General features: G+C 47.8%; 1 protein-coding gene across 5 annotated transcripts in view; it reads left to right on the top strand.

Moving 5' to 3' along the window:
- The window catches only part of Enoph (enolase-phosphatase E1), a 260,291-nt gene that overhangs the window by 193,789 nt on the left and 40,617 nt on the right, over window positions 1-25,885 (top strand). For 4 of the 5 annotated variants that reach the window (XM_055073259.2, XM_050182505.3, XM_050182504.3 and 1 more), the window contains one exon: window positions 4,650-4,776. In XM_055073259.2, the coding sequence (XP_054929234.1) occupies window positions 4,650-4,776 (127 nt within the window). Of the gene's footprint in view, window positions 1-4,649; window positions 4,777-5,386; window positions 5,439-25,885 lie in introns of all 5 variants that reach the window. The other variant, XM_055073257.2, reaches the window with a different exon arrangement.

Here is a 25,885-nt window from a genome sequence, read left to right as displayed (position 1 = left end):
AAGAAATGCTTAGAGACAAGGTAATTCAACCATTGACCAGCCTGTGGGCTGGTCAATGGTTGAATTATGTTGGTTCAACCAACATAATTCCGATCTTTGGTTCACTTCCAAGGATCGATGACACCCTTGATAGACTACGGGAAGCAAAATTCCTTTCCTCTCTCAACCTCAAAAGTGAATGCTGGCGAATAGAAGTGGACGAAAGAGATTGTGAGAAGACAGCATTCGTCACACCAGACGGGCTATACGAATTCAAGGTACTTCCGTTCGGCCTCTATTCACCATCAGTGTCCATCACCTGCCTTTCAGCGGGTGATGGGCGCTGTGCTCTTCGGGTTAAAGTGGCAGTCCTGTCTTGTTTATCTTGATGATGTCGTGATTTTTTCTGCCACCTTTGAACAGCATGTGGAATGACTACGGACTGTGCTCAAAGCTATTGGTTCAGCAGGGCTGAAGATAAAGCCACAAAAATGTCGCTTAGGCTTCCATGGGCTCCTTTTTCTCGGCCATGTGATTAGTCCTGAAGTCACCCGTCCTGACCTTGAGAAGACCGCTCCAGTAGAAAAGTTTCCTAGACCAACCGATCAAAGGGCCGTGAGGTGATTCTTAGGACTTTGTGCCTATCACAGACGTTTCGTCAAACATTTATTGAAGATTGCTTAGCCGTTAACGCGATTGACGAAAGAAGATGCACCTTTCTTCTGGCTAAGTGAACAAGAAGATGCATTGAATGAGCTTTGACGGCGACTTCAAAACCACCCGGTTCTTGCGCACTTTGATGACGATGTGGAAACAGACATCTACACCGACGCCAGTAATTTAGGACTTGGTGCCGTCCTCGTTCAATGGCAAAACAGAGAGAAAAAAGTGATTGCATACGCTAGCCGCATTCTTTTGAGGGCGGAAACTAACTGCTCGGCAACAGAAAAAGAATGCGTCACAGTAATATTGGCCATAAGAAAATTCCTACCATACTTGTACGGTAGCCTGTTCCGAGCAATCAGCGGCCATCACTCATTGTGCTGGCTTGCAAACCTGAAAAATCCTTCTGGGCAACTTGCTAGATGAAGTCTGAGGCTGCAGGAATACGACATAACAGTCGTGTACAAGTCGGGTTGCAAGTACAGTGACGCTGATTGCTTATCACATGCACCGGTAAAATCTGCTCCCGTGGAAGATGGACACGACTTTCCGTTTCTTGGAGCTGTGAGCACATCTGAGATGGCCACACACCAACAGTCTGACGCTGAGTTGCTCCTACTCAATGGGCACCTGCAGGGAGACTCCGTCCATGTTCTGCGAGTTTTCAGCCGGGGATCGTCATCATTGTCATGAGAAATGGCGTCCTGTACAAAAGAAATTTTGAGCGCAGCACAGAGAAATTACTACTCGTTTCTTCAGCCTTGCGATCCGGAATCTTGGAAGCCTGTCATGATGACCCATCAGCAGGACACCTCGGAGCGATTCGAACGTTCGCCAAAATTCATACCAAGTACTACTGGCCAAAGCTATTGAGTTCAGTGCAGCATTATGTACGAACATGTCGGGATCGCCAGACACAAAAAGGCTCCATTAAAACCTGCAGACCTTCTTCATCCAATAGAACCCTCAGAAGCCCCGTTCGAACAAGTAGGAATATACTTTAGAAGAGTTAACTGCTGGGCTAGTTGGTGATCTTGCATACTGAAAAGGTTTTGCACCAAAAAACAACACACGCAAGAAAGATGACGACACCACGGGCGCTACTTCAACTGTTTAATGAGCGTGAAAGCACTCGACATGTATAGCCCTCCAAAACACTGTGCATGCGTACAAGGCAACATGGAGTACAAAGTTTTGTCAGAGTAGGCATGATAGAAACTTCAGCTCAGCCTCGTAAAGAAAAACCGATGTATCACTAACACAGTTAGGACCTGCTTTTTTGATGTAGAAGGCTTCCAATGTTTCATGCGATGTCTGATGCCTGCCTCTACCCAAAATCCTCGCCTTTTCGGAACCATGGAAAACAATCGGTGCAAGCCCTGCAGTGATCCACAAGTCGCTCACCTTCATTATTCTTTATACCTTTTGCATGTTCCCTAAGGCAGTCGTTGACACAACGCCATGAAGCATGGCCAGCGTTTCGTAAAGTGTGCCACAAACGTCGTATATGAAATTCCTCTGTCCTGCGGGAAATCCTACATTGGACAGACGGGGCGTTGTGTCAGCGACCGGCTTAGGGAACATGCAAAAGGTATAAAGAATAATGAAGGTGAGCGACTTGTGGATCACTGCAGGGCTTGCACCAATTGTTTTCCACGGTTCCACAAGGCGAGGATTTTGGGTAGAGGAAGGCATCAGACATCGCGTGAAACATTGGAAGCCTTCTACATCAAGAAAGCGGGTGCTAACTGTGTTAGTGATACATTGGTGTTTCTTTACGAGGCTGAGCTGAAGTTTCTATCACGCCTACTCTGATAAAACTTTGTACTCCATGTTGCCTTGTACGCATGCGCGGTGTTTTGGAGGGCTATATATGTTGAGTGCTTTCACCCTCATGAAACAGTTGAAGTAGCGCCCGTGGTGTCGTCGTCTTTCTTGCGTGTGTTGTTTTTTGGTGCAAAATCTTTTCAGTGAATAAGTAGAAATAGACTTCCTTGGTCTATTTCTGACATCGTCATCAGGGAAATGGTGTATTATAGTAGCGATGGATTACCTAACCCAGTATGCCGGAAGGCTTGCATTATGGCGCACTCCTGATAGAATCCCACTGTGCTTGACGTGTGTTCGAATGTCTTTTTGACTAATTTGGGAAATGAAGTCCAGCATGTTGTGAAGGGAACCGTCATTGCCCACCTTAAAGATTACATACAGATTACAGATTTGAGCCCTTCTGATGCTGCACTATACTCAATTCTGACAATGTAAACTCCATACCCATCAACATCGAAGCAGCGATATCACTGTACCAGTAGCTCTCTGATCAGTGCAACGGCCATTGAAGTAGCTGAATTCTTCGTCACCAACGTAGTACTACGACACGGTGCCCCTGCAGTTATTATCACGGACTGAGGAACTGTGTTCACAGCCGATTTGACGCAATCCATTATGAAACTGACTCATACCAGCTACAGGAAAACAACTGCCTATCACCCTCAAACAAATGGGATAACCAAGCGATTGAATAGGACGCTGACCGATATGTTGTCAATTTATGTACACCTAGAGCACCGTACATGGGACAAGATACTACCTTGCAACATTCGCTCACAATACCGCATTGCAAGAGACTATTCAAGTAATCCCATTCCAGCTTGTTTTTGGCCGAACTGTTACCACACCCTTGGATGCAATGCTGCCTGTCAGCGACAGTGCAGAACAGAACCCTGACATCAGTGACTACACAGAGGGCCGAAGAAGCAAGTCAGCTGGCGCGACATCGCATTCAACAAAGCTTTTGCGCCATTATTTCGGCCCTTACCGAGTACTTCGTCACATCAGCTCCTTAAACTACGAAGTTACGCCAGAAGGACAAGGGAGCTCATCACAATGCCGACGTTGCACAGAAACTGTGCATGTGGTCAGAATGAAGGCATATTATGACAGGCTCGAGAATGAAAGCGAAGAAGGCATTCCTATCTCCTCTTCGGAACGCGGCAGTCGACTTTTTATTTACTCCGCGGCCACGAGTTAGCCCACCATAAATAGCTGTGGGCTAACTGTTAGCCAAGTTAGGAACTGTTCCTGAACTTATTTATTGTGTTAACGCAAGTTAGCCCACAATAAGTACAACACAAAATTTGTGTAGTTCTATTTGGACCCAAGATATCAAACTTATGTTTGGAAGTTGGCAGAGTGCATGAAGCCTGCATCCCGTCCGCCGTAGGTTGGCCCAGTAGGATCGGCCCACACATTCTGTCGATGTGCCGTAGATACAAATACAAGCCGGCCAGGGTACACCCTGTGGGAAACATGTGGGAAATGCATACGGAGACTAGAGGTAAACAGCTTCGCCGTAAAAAAGCTTCACAGATGAAAATTCTTTTCTCATCTGCAAAGCCTTCTTTCTGAAAAACCAATATAGGTTACCTTGTAAGCTTCGTGCTACGTTAAGGTGGATGTCAATTTTTCCTTTCAAGTGAATGTTCACTATTTGATTCGATTGAGTATTTGCACACCCCTGCTTGACTGCTGTCACAATAAAATCGGCAAACTTCAGTGATTCCTACAGCCCTAATTTACTGAGACAGCCAAGGGCCACAACCTTGTGCTAAACTCTTTTGCAAATAATTCTTTTGCAGTCTCCCTCTTGCCTGTATGCAACGATGACATATGACATTCCAGGATTTAATGAAACACACAAAGGTAGAGCAACCCCAACTTGTGCCGCAGTAACATGGTTGTGTTTGCTACAGTCTTTCTTGTTAAAGCATTCCATTTGTTTGCAATAAAGATCAGTCACTGATATCTTAATGTTTGAACAACAGTAGCTTTTGCTTTGCATGCATGATCGCACTTATACTAAATGTAGTGAGCTGGTATGATATGATTGACCCAAAATTCTGTCGTTGGTCACGTGCTGAAGTTCGTCTATCTTATATTGCATGGTGCCTTATTGCATGGTGCCTAGTCATCTGTGATGACCTTGGGTTTTGTGATGCACCATGCAGCTACTGGACGGCTACTTTGACATCAGCACAGCTGGGGTGAAGACTGATGCAAAGAGCTATGAGGTCATCAGCCAGGCCATCAGAGTGGATCCCAGCAAGATCCTCTTCCTTACTGACATATTCGCAGGTAGGCCCAAAGTAATCATCATCATCAGCCCTCATTGACGTTCACTGCAGCACAGGCAAACTACAGTCTTGCATCAACTTGTTTCATCCTATGCCTGCAAACTCCCTAATCTTGTCAACCATCTTAACCCCTGCCATCCTTGGCTGTCTTTCCCTTCCCTTGGCGCCTATTTCATTGCTCTAATAGTAGACCACTGCTTCTCGTGTGTATGCTGCATTATCCAAATTATAAGTTGCACCTTTGTGTCTCGCATCCCTCATATTTTATGAGTTTCAGAAAAAAAAAATTGGTCAATGAATCGCACTGGTATATAGATGCACCTATAGTAAACCCTCATAACAAATTTGATATAAGCAGAACAGTAAAAGTTTTTTAATTCACAACTTGTTAATTTGAAATTTCGGATAATTCGAAGTAGCCACCATGGTCCGTCTAACAATGTACACCAAGCAATTTGTAACGCATACGGTAATTCACATTGATATCCACACCGCCAGCGATAATTCGAGTTCTGCGCCGTTGTGGACGGGAAGAGTGCTGCTGCGGGGGAGCACGACGATCAGCGACAGTCGTCGCCACGCAGCTTTCCATCTGCGGCCGTCTGTTGCAGGTCGGTTCTCTCCCTCTCTCAAGACCTTCAAGATAAAAATGCCGACACAGCGGTGCGTGTTTTTCTTTTTTATTATTATTTATTGCGATAGCAATTATATGGACATTCCAAGCGCATTTTTGCCGTCGGCGTGGGTGTCAGCGTCACCGTGAGGTTCCGTATAAAGTCCAAGGGCGATATAACATTATCACCGCGCGCCCTATGCTGTACGTGTGAGTAAAAGCATAAGAGGGACCGACCACCGCGGCTCAGTAATGCCCGTGCAAAAGGGACGAAAGCGAAGAGGAACCATGCCGTCTTCTCTCGCGGGAGGCACCCAACGTTGCAAGGCCCGGGAAGAGGAGGGGGGAGGGGGGGGGGTCATTCCCTCCAGTTGTAACTGTGCATGTGGCAGCTGCGCACGGTCGCGTGGCCATGTCTTGAGAGCGATCTTTATTGGGGGCAGAGCCTAGTCGCGTCAGCGGCTCATAGCTTTGTCCGTGCTGTGTGTTCTCAGCACTCACTTTGCATTGAAGCAATAGACAGCACAACTGTCACTTTGCTCGCTGCTGTTCTGCGTTTCCTCAGGCCAGCGTTTTGACAGCGAGTGTCCGTAGTCATTGGGTGTGATGTGTTCGTGTTTGCTGTACGCGCTGACACCATGCTTAGCATTTTAGTTAGCAAGAGTACTATCCTTACTTCATACGGCAGTCTGCTAATTCACTATCGCAATCGATCCTTCGCCTTTTACCAAAAGTGTCTTCTTTTTCTTTTCTTTTTTTTCATGCTACATCTTGGAGGCTATGCTCTTCATCTACGAGGTGTTCTGCCAAGAAGTGGCACCAGGCTGTGTCTATAACACAGGGGCCGTGACAGTTATTGGCGCTCGCAGTACCAAAAAGCATAGCCTTTGAGATTCGTGGCTATTACTCAAAGGAAAGCATCGCTGGGATACGTGTTTGGACGCCATCTATCTGTACAGTGGAACTCGGCAGCGTGCAACCGGTGCATGTACGAAAGTATAACGGAGACCAATGTCGCAGCAGGTTGTGATGCGTTTTGAGAGCGCATTTTAGAGCGCAGCTCTTGTTCCTGCGAAGAGCATCGGTGCGCGTTGCGTGTGGACAGTCATGCTGCGGCACTTGCGCTGCGCCCGCCATAATGCCATCCTCTCTAAACTTCGGTGCGCGTGCCATTGGCTGTTCTCTTCGGATCATGCGCAGAACTATCCCCAGCCCCTGCACCGCTTTGAATGGCTCCCTGCGACCGTCGGTGAAGCGGCGGGGGCACCTTTTTTTTCCGTGCCATGCATTGTGGGTCGGCGCAGTCGGTACGACGAACGCACGGATGGAGCAAGAGCCATCTCGATATCGGGCATGTCAGGCCGTGTTTGCCACGTCCTGTTATGTTGGCTTCACCAGGGCTTCTAGACATTTTCGCCAACATGACATAACGTGTGCCCATGCACGCTACGTCATTTCATTTATTTCATTTATTTGTTTCCACAAGCAAGGAGGTACATGGTTGTGGCGGAAAAACAAGGGGAAAAAAGCTGCGGAAAAGCAGCTTGACTGGCCCCAGGTTCCGTTTACAATGGCAGCAGCAGGGCAGGTGGGAAACGTTAAGGGAAAAAAAAGGAGAAAAAAAGAAAGAAGAGCAAGAACACTAAGGGCAAAAATCACCAAGTACAACGGTACACAGTCAAGATTGCAGGAACATATCACGCAGATTTTTTGCGGAACAAGTGAGCGCATCGATATTGCATCTGGTGATATCATTGAGTAAACTGGGCAGCCAGTGGCATAACATTTGCTGGCCATAATTAGTCCGAAGTTGAGGAACACACCAAGTCTCAGGAGCTCGAGTTGTGTAAGGGGTTTCTCGTTTTGTGAGATTAGCGAGAGAGCTGAGGGCGCCACTATTTTTCTCATATCTTCTGTAGGTTGACAACAAGCGCAGGTTTATTAGGGCAGGCAATTAAAGGGTTCTAAGCTTGCTGAAAAGAGGAGCGGAGTGAAAATCACGAGGCTTATTACAAATGACACGAAGAAATTTTTTCTGGACTACAAACAGCTTGTGAATATTTGTGGCTGAAGTTGTCCCCCATCGAGGCAGCAGTAATTTAGGTGACTGAAAAAATGTGAGTTATAAATCACCTATTTCATGGATTGCGGCAGGTATCTAAAGGAATAGACAACACCCAACACCTGTGACAGTTTGCCGGTGAGGAAATCTACATGAGAGCGCCATGTCATATTATGATCAAAGTGCACACCCAGACATTTTATTGATTGGACAACTTCAATAGTACTGGAGTTAAGCACAATATCTCCAGGTAGCACGACATTCATATTTCTTGGGTGGAAAAGCAAGGCTTTGGTTTTTGCAGAGTTGATTGTGAGACCATTTTCAAGGGACCACTGGTGTACTTTGGAGAGCACACTGTTAGCACGTAAGACCAGGTCATCCAGAGATTTGGATGACAAAGGAAGTGTGGTATCATCAGCATACATAATGTACATTGTGCCAGAATCAATGTTAATAAAGTCATTGACGAAAATATTGAACAAGAGAGGGCCCAAGATGCTTCCTTGTGGGACACCTACATGAACAGGAAGGACACTGGATGATAATCCATTTACATGCACAAATTGCTTTTCTGTGATTCAAGATTCAAGTAAGCTGAGAGCAATGCCACGGATGCCATAATAAGTTAGTTTATGAACCAGAAGTTTATGATCAATGGAATCGAAGGCTTTAGATAAGTCGACAAAACGCCTAAGGTTAATAAATGTGCCTCAAAATTTTCAAGGATTAGTTCTTTCTGCTTAAAGAGTGCTAGTTCAGTCGACATGAACCTGCGGAAAGCGTGTTGATGTGGGGTTAATAAGTTATGTTTGTCAAGTAAACAGGATAACCTGCAAAATATCTTCTCTAGTCCCTTGGAAAATATCGGAAGTATGGAGATGGGTCTGTAGTTCGAAATAAGTGTTTTATCACCTTTTTTGAAAATGGGAAGCACCTTTGCCACCTGCATTCTTTTTGGGAATTGGCCTTTGGAGAGACAGACATTGTAGATATGAGCAAGAACAGGTGAAATAATATCAAGCACATAGCTGACAGGCCTGATTCGCAGGCCATAAGCATCACAGGCACTACTATTACTCAGGTTGCGGAAAAGCAGTGTTATTTCATGTTCATTAGTAGGGTCCAAAAATATTGATTCCGTGCAGTGAGTATCTATAAATTGACAGGCACTCAGGCTGGCAGTTTGGTGACATGTACTGGTGAAATGATCATTAAAACAACCAGGAAGTGCATCACTACAGATTTCCTCACTGTTAATGACAATGTGTATCTCAGGTGTATGACACGGTTCTCTGTTTGTTAATGTGTTTAACTTCTGCCAGATTTTACGGCCATCATTTTGGCATGTTAAAAAGTTCTGTTCAAAATATGAGGTACGAGCCGTATGTAGCTGTTTTGTAAGGCGGTTACGGAAGGACCTAAATGTTTTCAAATCACCAGTATCTTTGGAATTAATAAACTGGTTAAAGAGCCTATTTTTCTCTTTAATTTTTTTAAATAGGTCATTTGTGACCCACGGTTTGCGAATTCGGGAAGCGCGAGGTTTTCGTGGACGGAACGGAAAATGTTTCTGATAACACATCCTAAAGGTGTCAATGAACAGCTCATACGCGGTGTCAGCACATTGAGAATAATAGACACAACTCCAGTCAACTTTACACAGTTCTTCTCAAAAACGGTCAAGGTTATCGCTGGTGATGGTTAAAAATATAGGAAGACATTTATTTTTATTTTTTTATTTACGTTTCCAGCTAAAAAAAAGTCGGACTATATACAAACCTTAACCGAGCGATGTTATTGCGATAGCAATTACATGGACACTCCAGGCTCATTTCTACCATCGGCGTCGCCGTGAGGTTCCAGATGAGTGAAAGTGGGTGAGGATGAGCCAGCGAACGCGGGTTCAATCTCACGTGCGTGAGCCAGGAACGTGGCCCGGATGCGTGCCCTCTCCTGTGGCGTGCGTAACAGGGGGTGAGGCGAGGGAAGAGGGGCGTTCTTCTCGGCGGCTGCTACGGTGCCTCGATGTCCTCCTCGCCCGCCACTCCGTACAGAGTAGACACAGCCGCGGCATCTGCTACGGCGTTGGCCACGTGAAACGCGAATGCCGTAGGAACGTGTTGCCGGCGCTCATGTGTCTTGAAAGCGACCTGCGACATGACTAAAGTGCACACCTGCGCAGACCTCATTTTCAAAATGTTATCATACCTTGCCGGTGAAGCAGTGCACTGACACGGACACAGTGAAGACACACAAGAAAAGACGACACTCGCTGCACTCGCAATTATTTTATTTCAGAACACATACTTCATATTTATATACCTGCGCACCCTCAGGCGTCAAAGATAATCAAGGCAAGATTAAAGGCATTTTTTAAAATCATTTCCCTGCGCCTACTCGGGCGTCAAAGATATGGCACCTATCTATCATCGTGTGCAATCCTATCGTATTTGTTGCACCCCTAACAAACATTTTTTATTACACAATTTTTTCTTCCTTTAGTGTTCTTCCAAAAAGGCAACCTCACCATGGCTTAGATGTACAGATAGCTGACTGATACAACTCTCTCCCCTCTTGTAAATGTGAAAGGCTTCGATTATTTTCCTGGTCAGCTGATCCTTATGGTGCGATAACACAAGTATCATTGTAAAGCGGCCAGCACCCATGTTGTGAGCAGTGCCCTTTAATGTGGGAATGAGTGTTTCCCCCTAGTGGCCTTTTGTGCTCCAAAAGTCTCGTGTTAACAGACCGACCCGTTTGGCCGATGCATACTTTTCTACACGATATGGGCAAACAGCAGACAGCGGACGACCTGCACTTGACAAGTTTTTCCTTATGCTTGACCGTGCACTTACGACCATTTACGTAAATGGTCGTAAGCTATCTAATAATTTGCTGTCGCAATCGGTGCTTCACCTTTGGAGCAGAGCTGGAAATTATTTTTCTCTGACTTTCATTAGTTTGAATTTTTTATAATACAAATTTTCATACAATCCCCATGAAATTCGAATTAATGAGCTTTTACTGTAATTCAATAAAAGCAGCTACCCCTTTAAACCTAAGAAAGTAGAGCTGAAATAGCACAACTCTGCAGAAGTCTAATGCGGATGTCCCGCTGTGCATTTTTAATCACGATCGATCCAGATAGGGATCGACTTTCTCACATGTGATTGGTTTCTTTGCGCAAGCTGCAGGGGGGAGCCAATCACAGTCTTGAGACTATTGATAGCGATCAGAAGTGGCCGTGTGACACTGGTACACCATATTTACCATAAAACTTTCTCTCATTTGGAAAAAACAAGCATTTACTCCCAATGCACTGAAGTTGCGATAAATAAAAAAAAGTTGCAGTTTCACCCAGAAGGCGAAGCATCGATTACGATAGCAATTTAGTAGACAGCTATACGAAAAGTTGTACGAATACATACCTTCTTTCGCAAGCGAGATAGCCGAAAGTGGACGTGGAGGAGCCTGAATGGCGAGACTAGAAATGAAATAGACTTTATACTCTGCGCTAACCCTGGCTTCATACAAAATTTGGACATGCTCGGCAAGGTACGCTGCAGTGACCATAGGATGGTAAGAACTCGAATTAGCCTAGACCTGAGGAGGGAACGGAAGAAACTGGTACATAAGAAGCCGATCAATGAGTTAGCGGTAAGTGGGAAAATAGAGAAATTCAGGATCAAGCTACAGAACAGGTATTCCGCTTTAACTCGGAAAGAGGACCTTAGTGTTGAAGCAATGAACGACAATCTTATGGGCATCATTAAGGAGTGTGCAATAGAAGTCGGTGGTAACTCCGTTAGACAGGATACCAGTAAGCTATCGCAGGAGACGAAAGATCTGATCAAGAAACGCCAATGTATCAAAACCTCTAACCCTACAGCTAAAATAGAACTGGCAGAACTTTCGAAGGTAATCAACAAGTGTAAAAAAAGCTGACATAAGGAAGTGCAATATGGAAAGAATTGAACATGCTCTCAGGAACGGAGGAAGCCTAAAAGCAGTGAAGAAGAAACTAGGAATTGTCAAGAATCAGATGTATGCGTTAAGAGACAAAGCCGGCAATATCATTACTAATATGGGTGAGATAATTCAAGTGGCTGAGGAGTTCTATAGAGATCTATACAGTACCAGTGGCACCCACGACGATAATGAAAGAGAGAATAGTCTAGAGGAATTTGAAATCCCACAAGTAATGCAGGAAGAACCAAAGAAAGCCTTGGGAGCTATGTAAAGGGGGAAGGCAGCTGGGGAGGATCAGGTAACAGCAGATTTGTTGAAGGATGGTGGGCAGATTGTTCTAAAAAAACTGGCCATCCTGTATACACAATGCCTCATGACCTCGAGCATTCCGGAATCTTGGAAGAACGCTAACATAATCTTAATCCATAAGAAAGGGGATGCCAAAGACTTGAAAAATTATAGACCTATCAGCTTACTGTTCGTTGCCTACAAACTATTTACTAAGGTAATCGCATATAGAATCAGGAACACCTTAGACTTCTGTCAAGCGAACGACCAGGCAGGCTTCCGCAAAGGCTACTCAACAATAGATCATATTCACACTATCAATCAGGTGATAGAGAAATGTGCGGGATATAACCAACCCTTATATATAGCTTTCATTGATTACGAGAAAGCGTTTGATTCTGTCGAAACCTCAGCAGACATGGAGGCATTACGGAATCAGGGTGTAGACGAGCCGTATGTAAAAATACTGAAAGATATGTATAGCGGCTCCACAGCCACCATAGTACTCCATAAAGAAAGCAACAAAATCCCAATTAAGAAAGGTGTCAGGCAGGGAGATACGATCTCTCCAATGCTATTCACAGCGTGTTTACAGGAGATATTCAGAGACCTGAATTGGGAAGAATTGAGGATAAGAGTTAATGGAGAATACCTTAGTAACTTGCGATTCGCTGATGATATTGCCTTGCTTAGTAACTCAGGGGACCAATTGCAATGCATGCTCACTGACCTGGAGAGGCAAAGCAGAAGAGTGGGTCTAAAAATTAATCTGCAGAAAACTAAAGTAATGTTCAACAGCCTGGGAAGAGAACAGCAGTTTAGGATAGGTAGCGAAGCACTGGAAGTGGTAAGGGAATAAATCTTGGGACAGGTAGTGACCGCGGATTCGGATCATGATACTGAAATAATCAGAAGAATAAGAATGCGCTGGGGTGCGTTTGGCAGGCACTCTCAGATCATGAACAGCAGGTTGCCGTTATCCCTCAAGAGAAAAGTGTATATAACAGCTCTGTCTTACCGGTACTCCCGTACAGAGCAGAAACCTGGAGGCTCACGAAAAGGGTTCTACTTAAATTGAGGACGACGCAACGAGCTATGGAAAGAAGAATGATGGGTTTAACGTTAAAAGATAAGAAAAGAGCAGATTGGATGAGGTAACAAACACGAATTAATGACATCTTAGTTGAAATCAAGAAAAAGAAATGGACATATAATGAGGAGGGAAGACAACCGATGGTCATTAAGGGTAACGGACTGGATTCGAAGGGAAGGGAAGCGTAGCAGGGGGCAGCAGAAAGTTAGGTGGGCGGATGAGATTAAGAAGTTTGCAGGGACGACATGGCCACAATTAGTACATGACCGGGGTAGTTGGAGAAGTATGGGAGAGGCCTTTGCCCTGCAGTGGGCGTAACCAAGCTGATGATGATGATGATGATAGGAAAAGTAAGGATAGTAGTTTTATCAGCCACATGAACTTTTAAACATTCGCTGACTAGCTAAGTTAACAAGCATGGTGTAAGTGCGCATAAGCAAACATCAACACATCTCACTCAATGACCACCGAAACTCTTTATCAAAATGCTGGAGTGAGGAAGTGTGGTAGCACCATCATCATCATCAGCCTGATTACGCCCACTGCAGGGCAAAGGCCTCTCCCATACTTCTCCAACTGCCCCGGTATGTACTAATTGTGGCCATGTTGTCCATGCAAACTTCTTAATCTCATCCGCCCACCTAACTTTCTGCCGCCCTCTGCTACGCTTCCCATCCCTGGAATCCAGTCTGCAACCCTTAATGGCCATCCGTTATCTTCCCTCCTCATTACATGTCCTGCCCATGCCCATTTCTTTTTCTTGATTTCAACTAAGATGTCATTTACCCGCGTTTGTTCCCTCACCCAATCTGCTCTTTTCTTGTCCCTTAACGTTACACCTATCATTCTTCTTTCCGTGTGGTAGCAGGAGCGAAGGAATTGACTTTTCTGCGGCCTCTCGCTTCAGCGCGAGCTATGTGACAAGAACACAGCACAGTGTGCCTAGATGCGCAGACTCTTGTCTCCGTCGCAGATCGCTTTCAAGATAGGAGCTGCACGGCTGCATTGTATGTAGCAGCCGCCGGGGTAGAACGCCTCACCTGTTCGCGCCAGTTTCGCAAGCAAGTTTTGGGAACGCCAAACCCCCGTGATGTGGCCCGGTTTCCGTCTGTCTCCGCACACGTGATCGCTTTCCTTTTAATTGTGACATCGTGATGTACTCGGCATGTCTTTGCAGTCGGCACTTCCATGCTGATAGAGAAAACGCAGAAAACTGGAAGACGGCCGGTGCACTAACCTAAGCCAAAGGAAGCATTGCCTAAGCATGTGTACTTCAGCAAATGGAGGAAGCTATGGCAGCTAGGCTCGAAGCATGTACGAGGTGGCCATTCTAAATTGCCGATGGTGATATGGTAACGCGGATTTAGGGTCGTACTCGGTTCTAACGCACAGGCAATTTTGGGACCTGTTCTTTCGGGAAAAAAGTGCACGTTAGATTCAAGTAAATACGGTAAGTGTTAGGTATTCAATGAAGCAAACATTTTTTGACCTGCAAGAAGGGCGGTCAACTGGGTCTGCTGGGTGTTTCCGCCAGGCGCTAGTGATGCCTGCTCCACTTTGTTCAGGCATTGCACGAGGTAGTGGTAGCCACCCGTGCAGTCAACTTCTGTGCACTGTGCTGTTCGCAGCAGACGGAGGCTCTCTTTTGCCTGCACCGCTGTTGGTATATCACGAGGTTGTTCATCCATTGGCTCTTCGTCCTCATGAGGGCCACCAAGAATGAACTCTACTCTTTCGTCATTCGTAGCTGGGGCAACGACGGGGACATCAGCGTCGGCAAAGGTGGATGAGTCGAAGTTGCCTTCCACCTCTTCACCAACAATTCTGTTCATAGCTTCGCAGAGATCATTCCAAGCCTGGCGACCACTGTCAGGCTCGCTTAACTGTGGCAGGGAGTAGCCTGCATGCCCAAAACAGTTTGTGACCTTTGCAGGTGGTAGCTTTGTCCATGAATGGTTTAACAAATATACGGTGGAACCTCATTAAACCGTATCTGATGGGGACGCGTAGAAAGTACATACTAAGTGGCACTGTGGCTTGCCCAAAAGTAAGAAATACGCACTTTCCTCCCTGTGAGATGAAACATGTTTTGGAAGAAAACAAAGAAACTTCTTTATTTTGTGGAAATATGTCACAAGAAATCTGTCACTTCCGTTTTCCGCTTAGGTGGCCTCATGACAATTGACAATTGCAGTTTCCAAGCCCTCCAAGGGGAAGGCCAATGTGTCCATTAACCCTCCCTTTTCAGCGAACAGCCACACCACATCTAATGTTTGTGCTGTTTTTACACTGGTGGACACGGTACATCTTCCAGCTCGCTGTTGTCGTCGTCCTCACCGTCGCTTGCACTGAGTAACTTGGCACTGAAAGAGTTAACAATGTCACTGTCAAACAAATCTTCGCAAGTTTCACATCATTGTCGGCATTGCAATAGGCAGAAGGCGGTACTCTGTCGCCGCTACCTTGTCACTCCAAAACTTCTGCAAGCAGTGCCTCGCAGTCGCTGCCGTCAGTGGTTTCTTCATCCGCATCCACTTTGCTTGGGAAATTCTTAAGCGGGCACAATGAACTGTGCATGCATGAAACAGTTCTTCACAGTTATGGTTTTTACTTACCGCCAGGAGTGTGCCTGCAAATGGATGGTGCCCAGCGTGTCAACACTGTAAGTTTTGTCACTTTACATTGCAAGAAGCATTCTGTGCAGCATGTTTTTGAGGTACAGGTGTGTGACAGACCGAATGATTCCTTAGTTCAAGAGCTGTGATAATGCCATTGTCTTCACTGCCAGGAGCCCCAGCTTCTCTATAATTAGGAACACCACAGCTCCACTGTTGCGAAGTTCAGGTGGTCCTGTCATGATCACTGTCGCCAAGGTGAGCATACGTGCAATGCAGCCAGCAAACAGAACAACTGCACACATGCACCCACTTCCATACAGGGTTGCCAGGTACTCGCTGAACAACCTGCCAAATTTTGGGACATTCATAGCCCAAAAACAGCCTAAAACAATAAATCCAGAAAAATATGTTTTTTTTTCAAATTATTTATACAGAGAGAGATTATACATGAATGAAATGAATATCCGATGCATGAACAAAGAAATCAAGCAAGATTAAAACAAGTAGATGCAAAATAAATCACTTAAATATGTGGTTACATGTACAAGCTTGTCGGGTGGCAGAAAAAGACTATCGCTGCTTGAAGAGACATGAACAACAAAATGCATGTACAAACAAATCAAGCAAGCTTAAAACAAGCACAGAGTTAATTTCCTTTCCCTTTACCCTCTGGCAGCTTCAACACTAGTTAAGGAGGGAAGGTGTTTAAGGTCCGAAGTCGGCGTCCCTCGATGATTTGCGTGCACGGTGGCAGCGTAAAGGAAGAGCCGTTGTTCGGTAGATACGCTTTATTCAAATACCAAGGCGTCTGTCCAAGCCTGAAACTCCGCTCTGCCCCACACAACCGAAACATGGCTTTTTAAACCCTCAGCTGTACAAGAGTTGCAAACCAGCCAATCACACGTGCGAGTTCACATCACTGCAACCTATAGCACAACAACCTTCTTGCCGCACACGGCATTGGTGGAAACAGTGACACACGTTACAACACGCCACGGGATAGGTTTGCTCAAAGACACGTCTCGTCTCTCTCTCCCCTACGTAAGGCTCCGAGTATCCGCCTTGATGTCCTCCCCCTTTCTCCTGCAAGTGACCGGCTCGCAAGCTGCAAGAATGTTTCCACGAAATCATGGCTTATTGATGACATGTCTGCGAGACAGTGGGCTGCCCTGCCAGTACTAAGAAAACTCGGTCCCCCATGCAGCTGTGGGCCGGCTCGCTTGAAATCCAAACACCATAATTGGGACCCGATGGCAGTCACACCCAAACGCATCCATCGGTCGTAGCCGGCTAACTGGTCGTAAAGATGCCGCCAATTTCACAAGGCGTTCTCAGAAGGCACGCACGGATGCCAAACATTGGCACTCAAACCAGATGGGCAATGTTGTGTCACCCAATTTCCGTGACAGAGACGGTTGACGGGACATGTGGGAAGCGCATGGGATATTAGTGGTGGCGGTGACCTCAAGCACCCCCTACCTTTTGTCTTCATGCCTGTCTCCCCAAATGCTCCCCTTCAGCTCGGACCGTCTTCGCTTTTGTTCCGAGCGAGGGTGCAGATCTGGTGGCTTTTCTACGGCGCCGCCACTAATCCGATTTCTTTCCATGCGTGGGTGTCTCCCGCGTCCCCTCTTCGCAGAACCCACCTGAGTCCTTCATTTCTGGTTATTGGCCGATACAGCAACATGGGAAATCGTCCTGTGCTTTGCTGTAGTCACATAAGCTGGGCCCCACAACAGCAGCAAGACCAACCCCGACTTCAAACTGACTCACAGCAAGAAAGTCGTTTGTGCCACTTACGTACAGAACTAGAAAATTTTCATGATGTTACCATAATGTAATGAAGGTGAATGGCGCAAGGTATCGCGCAATTTCGTAATGAAATGTGTGGCCGGTTTATATTGACACGTGTACTTATCTTTATCGGGCGACTACGTTTCACCGCCTTACAAATGTTATCGCACAGCGCGGATGCGCCTGCATGTATCCGAAGTTTCTGGAAAGTTATTGATGCTGCTATTCGCTGTCTGTTGTCGCCGAACCTTATGCGATCTGATGTCATCGCCTGACGCGAATGGTGTAGAACTTTGTGGAAGGCATGCGGGTCCCAATGATTAGTCTGGAACATTCGATGATTGATGTATAAAAGCCGACACGCTTGACCCGTTGATCAGATTTTCGACGATCGCCGACTGTATTCGCCGCTGTCGCCATTCTTTCAGTGTAGCCTGTTTTTGAGGGCACAAGTTCGCCCAATAAAACGCTAGTTTCGTCTTTCGCAGTTGGGCTCCTTTCTTCACCGTCACTACCACGTGACATCTGGTGGACGTGCTAGTGCGTTCATGTACCGAACGCCCCCGCAAAGCTGCGATCCGAGCCCGAAGCCCGAGGACAAAACCAACATCGCCCAAGACCAGCTTGCTAGCCGCAGACTGCAAGGATTGCCCCCAGAGCACGGGCTTCTACCTGAGACGACAAAGAAGATCGTGGTCAAGACAACTTCAATGGCTGCCCCAGCGTCTCCCGTTACCCTACAACAACCTCGGGACCCACCAACCTTCCATGGAGCAGTGAATGAAGACCCGTAATCCTGGCTGGAGACCTACGAACGAATCGGAACTTTCAACAACTGGGACTCCGACAACAAGCTGCGGCATGTATACTTCGCCTTAGAAGGCGCCCCCAGAACATGGTTTGAGAACAGGGAGTCGACTTTGACAACATGGGACCTGTTCCGTAGCGGCTTCCTGCGCACCTTTACAAGCGTCGTGCGAAAGGAAAGGGCCGAAACTATGCTGGACGCCCGAGTGCAGCTACCCAACGAGAACGTTGCCATCTTCACGGAGGAGATGGCCCGTCTTTTCTGGCACGCCGACCCGGAAATGTCGGAGGAGAAAAAAGTCCGGTTCCTGATGCGGGGCGTCAAGCAAGAACTTTTCGCCGGACTTATTCATAACCCACCAAAGACTGTAGCTGTGTTTTCTGCAGAGGCATCGATGATCGAGAAAACTCTGGAGATGCGCACCCGGCAATATAACCGCCAGGGGCTCACGCCGCAGTACGCCATCCAAGGACTGGGTTCCGAAGACCTTCAAGAGACCATCAGGGCCATTGTGCGCGAAGAACTGCGCAAGGTCCTGCCTTCGTCGCAGCCTCAAGTGGCCTCAATCGCCGACATTGTGAAAGTGAGGTTCAGCGATCACTTGGGGTTCCTGAGGTACAACCTCAATTACCGCAGCCCCATCCAGAAGCGATGACCTACACCGCCGTCGCGCGCCGTCAAGGCCCCCCTCCGCGACCGCGCCAGGGCCCTGTGACGCCGCAATTCCGTCGTCCGCTGCTGCCAGCACGCCTACCCGTCGCCCAGCACACCTACGCGAGGAAGACGGACATTTGGCGAGCCCCCGACCACCACCCGCTCTGCTATCACTGCGGAGAAGCCGGCCATGTGTACCGCCGATGCCTATACCGCGACATGGGACTCAGAGGGTTCGCCGTCAACGTGCCGCGTCCACAGCTTGGGGAGCGCCCACGTGAAATCGCCGATTACCTAGCCGCCACTCAGTGGAACTCCCGACGACCGTCCTGTTCGCCGTCACTAGGCCGCTACCTGTTGCCGCAGCACCGACCATACACCGGCCCAGCCCGGAGCCGCTCTGCGAGCCCATATCCGGAAAACTAAAAGCAGCAACCGATGGAGGTGCGGTTGCTGTTCGTCGAACTGACGAAGATCCTCCGCCGCCGACGAAGACACCATCTCGACGACATAATAACGACACGCCGCCGTCCCGACGAAGTCAGGACGCCAAGACTACACCGACGAAAGACGACTTGACGACGCGACGTTGCAGCTTCAGTTCAACACGACGCAGCCGTGATCCGACGACAAGGCCTAACTGCAACGCCAGACAAAGAACCACCGACCTCGGCGTGCTCCTCGACGGCCACGCAGTTACCGCCTTAGTGGACACAGGGGCCGATTACTTTGTCATGAGTGGACACATCGCCGCCCAGTTGAAGAAGGTTAAGACTGCATGGGAGGGCCGTCAAATTCGGACCGCTGAAGGACACCTCATCACGCCGACTGGAATCTGCACGGCAAGAATAACCATTCATGACAGGACTTACCCTGCCACCTTCGTTATCCTCCACCAGTGTCCACGAGACGTCATTCTCGGTATGGACTTACTGAACCAACACGGCGCAATCATCGACCTGAAGTCGAAGTCAATAACGCTGTCGGAAGATAAAGCGATACTGCCGGAGAGCCCTCGTAGTCACCACGCCTTGAGTGTGCTCGAAGATCAAGTGAGCATCCCGCCTCGCTCCAGCATTGTTATTTCGGTCGGCACCGAAACACCCGCTGACCTAGAAGGCGCCATCGAAGGCGACCAATGTCTACTGCTAGACCGCGAAATTTGCGTCGCAAAAGGGATCGCTCGACTGCATGGAGGGAAAACTGAAGTGTTGCTGACAAACTTCTCTAGAATAGCAGCTTGGGCTTGTTGGTTTTCCATCCTGCTATTAACAGCGCAAAATGTAGACAAACGAGACAAGAAGACACCACAAGCGCTGACACTACAAGTCAGCGCTTGTGGTGTCTTCTTGTCTCGTTTCTTGTCTACATTTTGCGCTGTTAATAGCAGGATGACAAACTTCAGCCAGGAGTTCAAGCACATCAACAGGGGCACGACGATCGCGTACATCGAGGTCATTCTTGAAGCCAGTAATGCGTTTGTCCTCTCGGATTTCGCCGCATCTACCCCGACGACCATGGTTCCAGAACCAGACTACGACATTAATCCAAGTCTCCCCGTGATTAAGCAACACCAGCTCAGAAGTCTGCTCCGACAATACAAAGGCTGCTTTTCGACGTCATCGAGGATCCGACAAACACCAGTCGCAAAGCATCGCATAATAACCGAAGAGTGGGCTCGACCACTCCGCCAGAGCCCTTATCGAGTTTCTACTCGAGAACGTGAAGCTATAAGGCACCAAGTCGACGAAATGCTGCGCGACGACATCATGCAGCCGTCAAAAAGCCTGTGGGAACCTCCTGTAGTCTTGGTGAAGAAAAAGGACGGGACCCTACGTTTCAGCGTCGATTATCGTCGTGTGAATAAGATCACGAAGAAGGACGTATAACGCCTCCCACGGATAGACGACGCACTGGATCGGCTCTGCAACGCTATATACTTCTCGTCGATGGAAATCAAGTCTGGCTATTGGCAAATAGAAGTCGATGAACGAGATCGTGAAAAGACCGCCTTCATCACCCCAGACGGCCTCTATGAGTTCAAGGTTATGCCATTTGGACTGTGCTAGGCACCTGCAACGTTCCAGCGCGTGATGGACAAGGTTTTAGCAGGATTGAAGTGGCAGACCTGTCTCGTTTACTTGGATGACGTCGTCTTCGCCGAGAATTTTGCCGACCACCTTAGGCGGCTTGCAACAGTACTAGAGGCCAGCAAGTCATCAGGGCTCACTCTGAAGCCAGAAAAGTGCCGCTTCGCTTACGATGAGCTTCTGTTCCTAGGCCACGTCATCAGCAAGTCTGGAGTCCGCCCCGACCCGCAGAAGACAGCTGCCATCGCAATGTTCCCGCAGCCCATCGACAAGAAGGCAGTGCGTAGATTTCTTGGCATGTGTGCCTACTACAGGCGATTTGTCAAGGACTTTTCACACATCGCTGAGCCGCTGACACAGCTAACTAAATGTGACGTTGAGTTCAAGTGGGACACGCCGCAGGTCGACGTATTTCAAGAACTCAAACGACGCATGCAGTCGCCGCCCGTACTTGCGCATTTCGACGAGCACGCCAATACCGAAATACACACTGACGCCAGTAGCCTAGGCCTCGGTGCCGTCCTAGTCCAGAGAAAAGATGGACATGAACACGTGATAGCTTACGCTAGCCAGTCGTTGTCAAAAGCGGTAGGCATTTATTCTACAACCGAAAAGGAATCCCTCGCCATCGTTCGGGCTACAGCGAAATTTCGCCCTTACCTATATGGCAGGCCATTCAAAGTGGTCAGCGACCATTACGCGTTGTGTTGGCTAGCTAACTTAAAGGACCCTTCAGGACCGCTGGCACGGTGAAGCCTCAGACTACAAGAATACGACATCACTGTAACATACAAGTCCAGACGAAAACATTCAGATGCCGATTGCCTATCACGCGTCCCCATTGACCCGCTGCAGCAAGATGACGAGGATGACGACGCCTTTCTTGGAATAATAAGCGCGGAAGACTTCGCCGAACAGCAATGAGGAGACCCGGAGCTAAAAGCCCTAGTCTAGTATTTGTAAGGGCACACCAACGTTGTCCCTAGGGCATTTAAGCGTGGATTGTCTTCGTTCACGCTTCAAAACAACCTACTCGTGAAGAAGAACTTCTAACCAGTCCACGCCAACTACCTTGTTGTTCCATCGGCGCTGCGTCCAGAAGTACTTCACGCCCTACATGACGATCTGACCACTGGGCACCTCGGTTTCTCCCGGACACTATCGAGGATACAAGAAAGGTATTACTGGCCGCACCTAACCGCCGATGTCGCCCGTTACGTCAAGACATGCCGAGACTGTCAGCGACGCAAGACACCACCGACAAGGCCAGCGGGATTACTACAGCCGATCAAACCTCCTTACCGACCTTTTCAGCAGATCGGGATGGACTTGTTGGGACCGTTTCCGACATCAACATCCGGAAATAAGTGGATTGTCGTGGCGACGGACTATCTCAGCCGCTTCGCTGAAACTAAAGCTCTACCGTAAGGCAGCGCAGCCGAAGTGGCGAAATTTTTCGTCGAGAACATCCTGCTGCGACATGGTGCTCCAGAAGTCCTCATCGCCGACAGAGGAACGGCTTTTACAGCAGAGCTCACGCAAGCCATCTTGCAATACAGCCAGACAAGTCACAGGAGGACAACTGCCTACCATCCGCAGACGAATGGTCTCACGGAGTGCCTGAACAAGACCCTCGCCGACATGCTAGCAATGTACGTCGACGTCGAGCACAATACGTGGGATGCGGTCCTGCCGAACGTAACATTCGCTTATAACACGGCGGTGCAAGAAACAACACAGCTCACGCCATTTAAGCTGGTTTACAGCAGGAACCCGACGATGACGCTCGACGCCATGCTGCCGCACGTCACTGACGAGGAAAATCTTGACGTCGCTACCTATCTCCAGCGCGCCGAAGAAGCCTGACAGCTCGCCCGCCTGCGGATCAAGAACCAGCAGGGGACTGACAGCCGACACTACAACCTCTGACGACGCTTCCTCGAGTACCAGCGCCGCGACCGTGTTTGGGTATGGACCCCGATACGCCGACGAGGGCTCAGTGAGAAACTACTGCGACGCTATTTCGGACCCTACAAGGTCATCCGACGTATTGGCGCACTGGACTATTAGGTCGTGCCAGACGGCATTTGGCATTCACAGCTGCGCCACGCACGATCTGAAGTGGTTCACGTGGTGCGCCTTAAACCCTTTTACGGACGCTGACGAACTTCCTTATTTTGTTGTTTTCTCTGCTACGAGTGCTTTTCTTTATTACTTTCGTTTGTTTGCAGCATCGGGTCGATGCTTTTTAATAGGGGGTAATGACACGTGTACTTATCTTTATCGGGCGACCACTTTTCGCCGCCTAACAAATGTTATCGCACAGCGCAGGACGCGCCTGCATGTATCCGAAGTTTCTGGAAAGTTATCGATGCTGCTATTCGCTGTCTGTTGTCGCCGAACCTTATGCTATCTGATCTCATCGCCTGACGCGAATGGTGTAGAACTTTGTGGAAGGCACGCGGGTCCAAACGATTAGTCTGGAACATTCGACGATTGATGTATAAAAGCCGACGCGCTTGACCCGTTGATCAGATTTTCGACGATCGCCGACTGTGTTCGCCGCTGTCGCCATTCTTTAAGTGTAGCCTGTTTTTGAGGGCAGAAGTTCGCCCAATAAAACGTTTCGTCTTTCGCAGTTGGGCTGCTTTCTTCACCGTCACTACCATGTGACAATATGAAGGATATCAGAATCATCACCCCCCCCCCCCCCCCAAAAAAAATTGTTGCATTTTCTGTTGCGCTTTACACAGAAGAAACTAACATTGTGTTTTACACAGAATAAAAGAACAGCAAATAAAAAGAAAAGTGAGTCATCAGTGATTGAAATTGAAAAATACGGTTTTCTGTGGCAAATTAGGGTACCATGTAGTTTATGTGCTGTTTAGACTGTACTGTCTCAGGGATGCGTGCGTCTATTTGTCGTACAAAAATCCCTCACGTGACCTGATCCTAGGTGCCTAGGGACAGCATCATTTAGGGATTTTTGAGAAGGCGCGATGCTGGCGCCGAGCGTCGCCGTGGCGTGTTCGTCCTTGGCGTGATCGTTCTCTGGACCGCGCGTTGTTCAACATTGCTCATGTAATCGTGCGTGCGTTGCTTGTGTGTTGGTTGTAGGTTCTGTGTTACTTGGCGGAAAGCCGTGAGTAGTGGCGGTGCGGCAATGCGGCTTTGGCCTCGATGAGCTCTGGCACTACAGAATCTGCGTTGTGTGACCCGTGCTTTCTTGAGAACCCGGCGGTGGTGACAATTGAAATATCGAAGTTATCTAGCCACCATATCGAAGTGGCCTAGCGCCTCGGCAGCGAAGTTCTGCGAACCGCGATGTGGCGTCGCCGTGTCCGACTTTGCTTAACGGACATCGAGGGATGTGCTGCTCGCTGCAAGTCATGTAAATGCAACTGTGTCGACCGCCCATTGTTCAGCGCTGAATGTGTGTTTGGTGTGCTGTGCTTGAAACGATTGATGCAGCCGTGTAGCGGGGGTGGCGGAGGAGCAGAGTGGCTTAGGGTTTGCGCATTCACAGACATGTGCTCCCGTGTTGGTCTCATTAACGGCTGTCGCGGGATTGTGGTGTGCTAGCTCCTTGCCTAGTATGAAGTTTACGACGCTAACACATAGCATGTTCACGTTTTTCAGCGCTATATATGTCATTTGCATGACGGCCGAGTTGAAAACGAGACATATAGTGTTCTTTGCGTTTGTGTGTTGTAAATTACTTTCTATTGTGGAAGTTCTGGGAGTCTTATTGCGCAAGGAGTGCGAACGCAAACATAAACACATATGTGTGTCTGAAATTTTGAATTACCCATAATACCCTTTACAACTGATAAGTGGGCTACACGGCCTGTGTGAATTAGCTACCGTATATCGCGACGCTCTTCCGTGTGGTAGACTGATGCATGGTGCGCGTATACTTCTTGCTGTTGTAAAAACCACTTGTTTATTCACTCAATACAAATGTACGGCTTCTTCGCCGCAGTACATTTTAGTTACGCGGTGAAGCATACTAAATGTGGGAGGGGGCCGCTATCAGCCAGCATAGTATGTCCACTTAGGTGACCTGAGAGGCGGAGGGTGCGCGAGTGTATAATTAAAGAAGTCTTATTATGTCCAGTGACAGTGGCCCCTTTTCACTTTTAGTATGCTTCACTGCAGTACATTGCTAGGGCTTCACCGCGAAATAATAGTGTATTGCGAGAAAGATAATCGTAAATGGCCTAATTATGCAACGTTGCTTTTGTAGCTTGCTACACCGCAATACAGGGGTGTAAATAAGCATCGTGCAGTAAAGCATACTAAGAATGGAAAGGGCACATAGGTTTACACTGTGCTCATTACTTTCAATTGTGACATAATTTGCAAGTGCATCTGTGCTCGTGGTAAGCTTCATTGACAATTCTTTGTACATTACAAATTAATATTGCAATGAAGCTTACTACTTCGATATGGTGGCTAGATAACTTCGATATTTCAATTGTCACCACCGCCGGGTTCTCAAGAAAGCACGGGTCACACAACGCAGATTATGTAGTGCCAGAGCTCATCGAGGCCAAAGCCGCATTGCCGCACCGCCACTACTCACGGCTTTCCGCCAAGTAACACAGAACCTACAACCAACACACAAGCAACATACGCACGATTACATGAGCAATGTTGAACAACGCGCGGTCCAGAGAACGATCACGCCGAGGACGAACACGCCACGGCGTCGCTCGGCGCCAGCATCGCGCCTTCTCAAAAATCCCTAAACGATGCTGTCCCTAGGCACCTAGGATCAGGTCACGTGAGGGATTTTTGTACGACAATTAGACGCACGCCTCAGGGATCGGCCGATATTTTTCGTTGAGTAAGCTACACTTTCGGTTTCAGATTCAAGCGCGTGTAGTTTGAATGAGCACGTCGGGATTCATTCAGCCTTCTTGCCCTAATTGTGCATTATTAGCTCTCTGCACATAACTCTACGCAAACCTGGTGCGTCTTTCTCGCTTGAAGCTATATTTTGGCGGCTTCTTTTTTTTTGTTGTCTCACATGCATTATAAGGCCTCAGTTTATGTTATTTTGATTAAAGTGGTCAGAAAGCGGCATACCGATCTGGTGTTCATGATTGCAAGTTT

The sequence above is a fragment of the Dermacentor andersoni genome, chromosome 7 (assembly GCF_023375885.2).
Source record: "Dermacentor andersoni chromosome 7, qqDerAnde1_hic_scaffold, whole genome shotgun sequence".
Classification (NCBI taxonomy): Eukaryota; Metazoa; Arthropoda; class Arachnida; order Ixodida; family Ixodidae; genus Dermacentor; species Dermacentor andersoni.
Note: the sequence above shows the minus strand (reverse complement) of the source record. Positions and strands in the feature narration are given on the sequence as shown.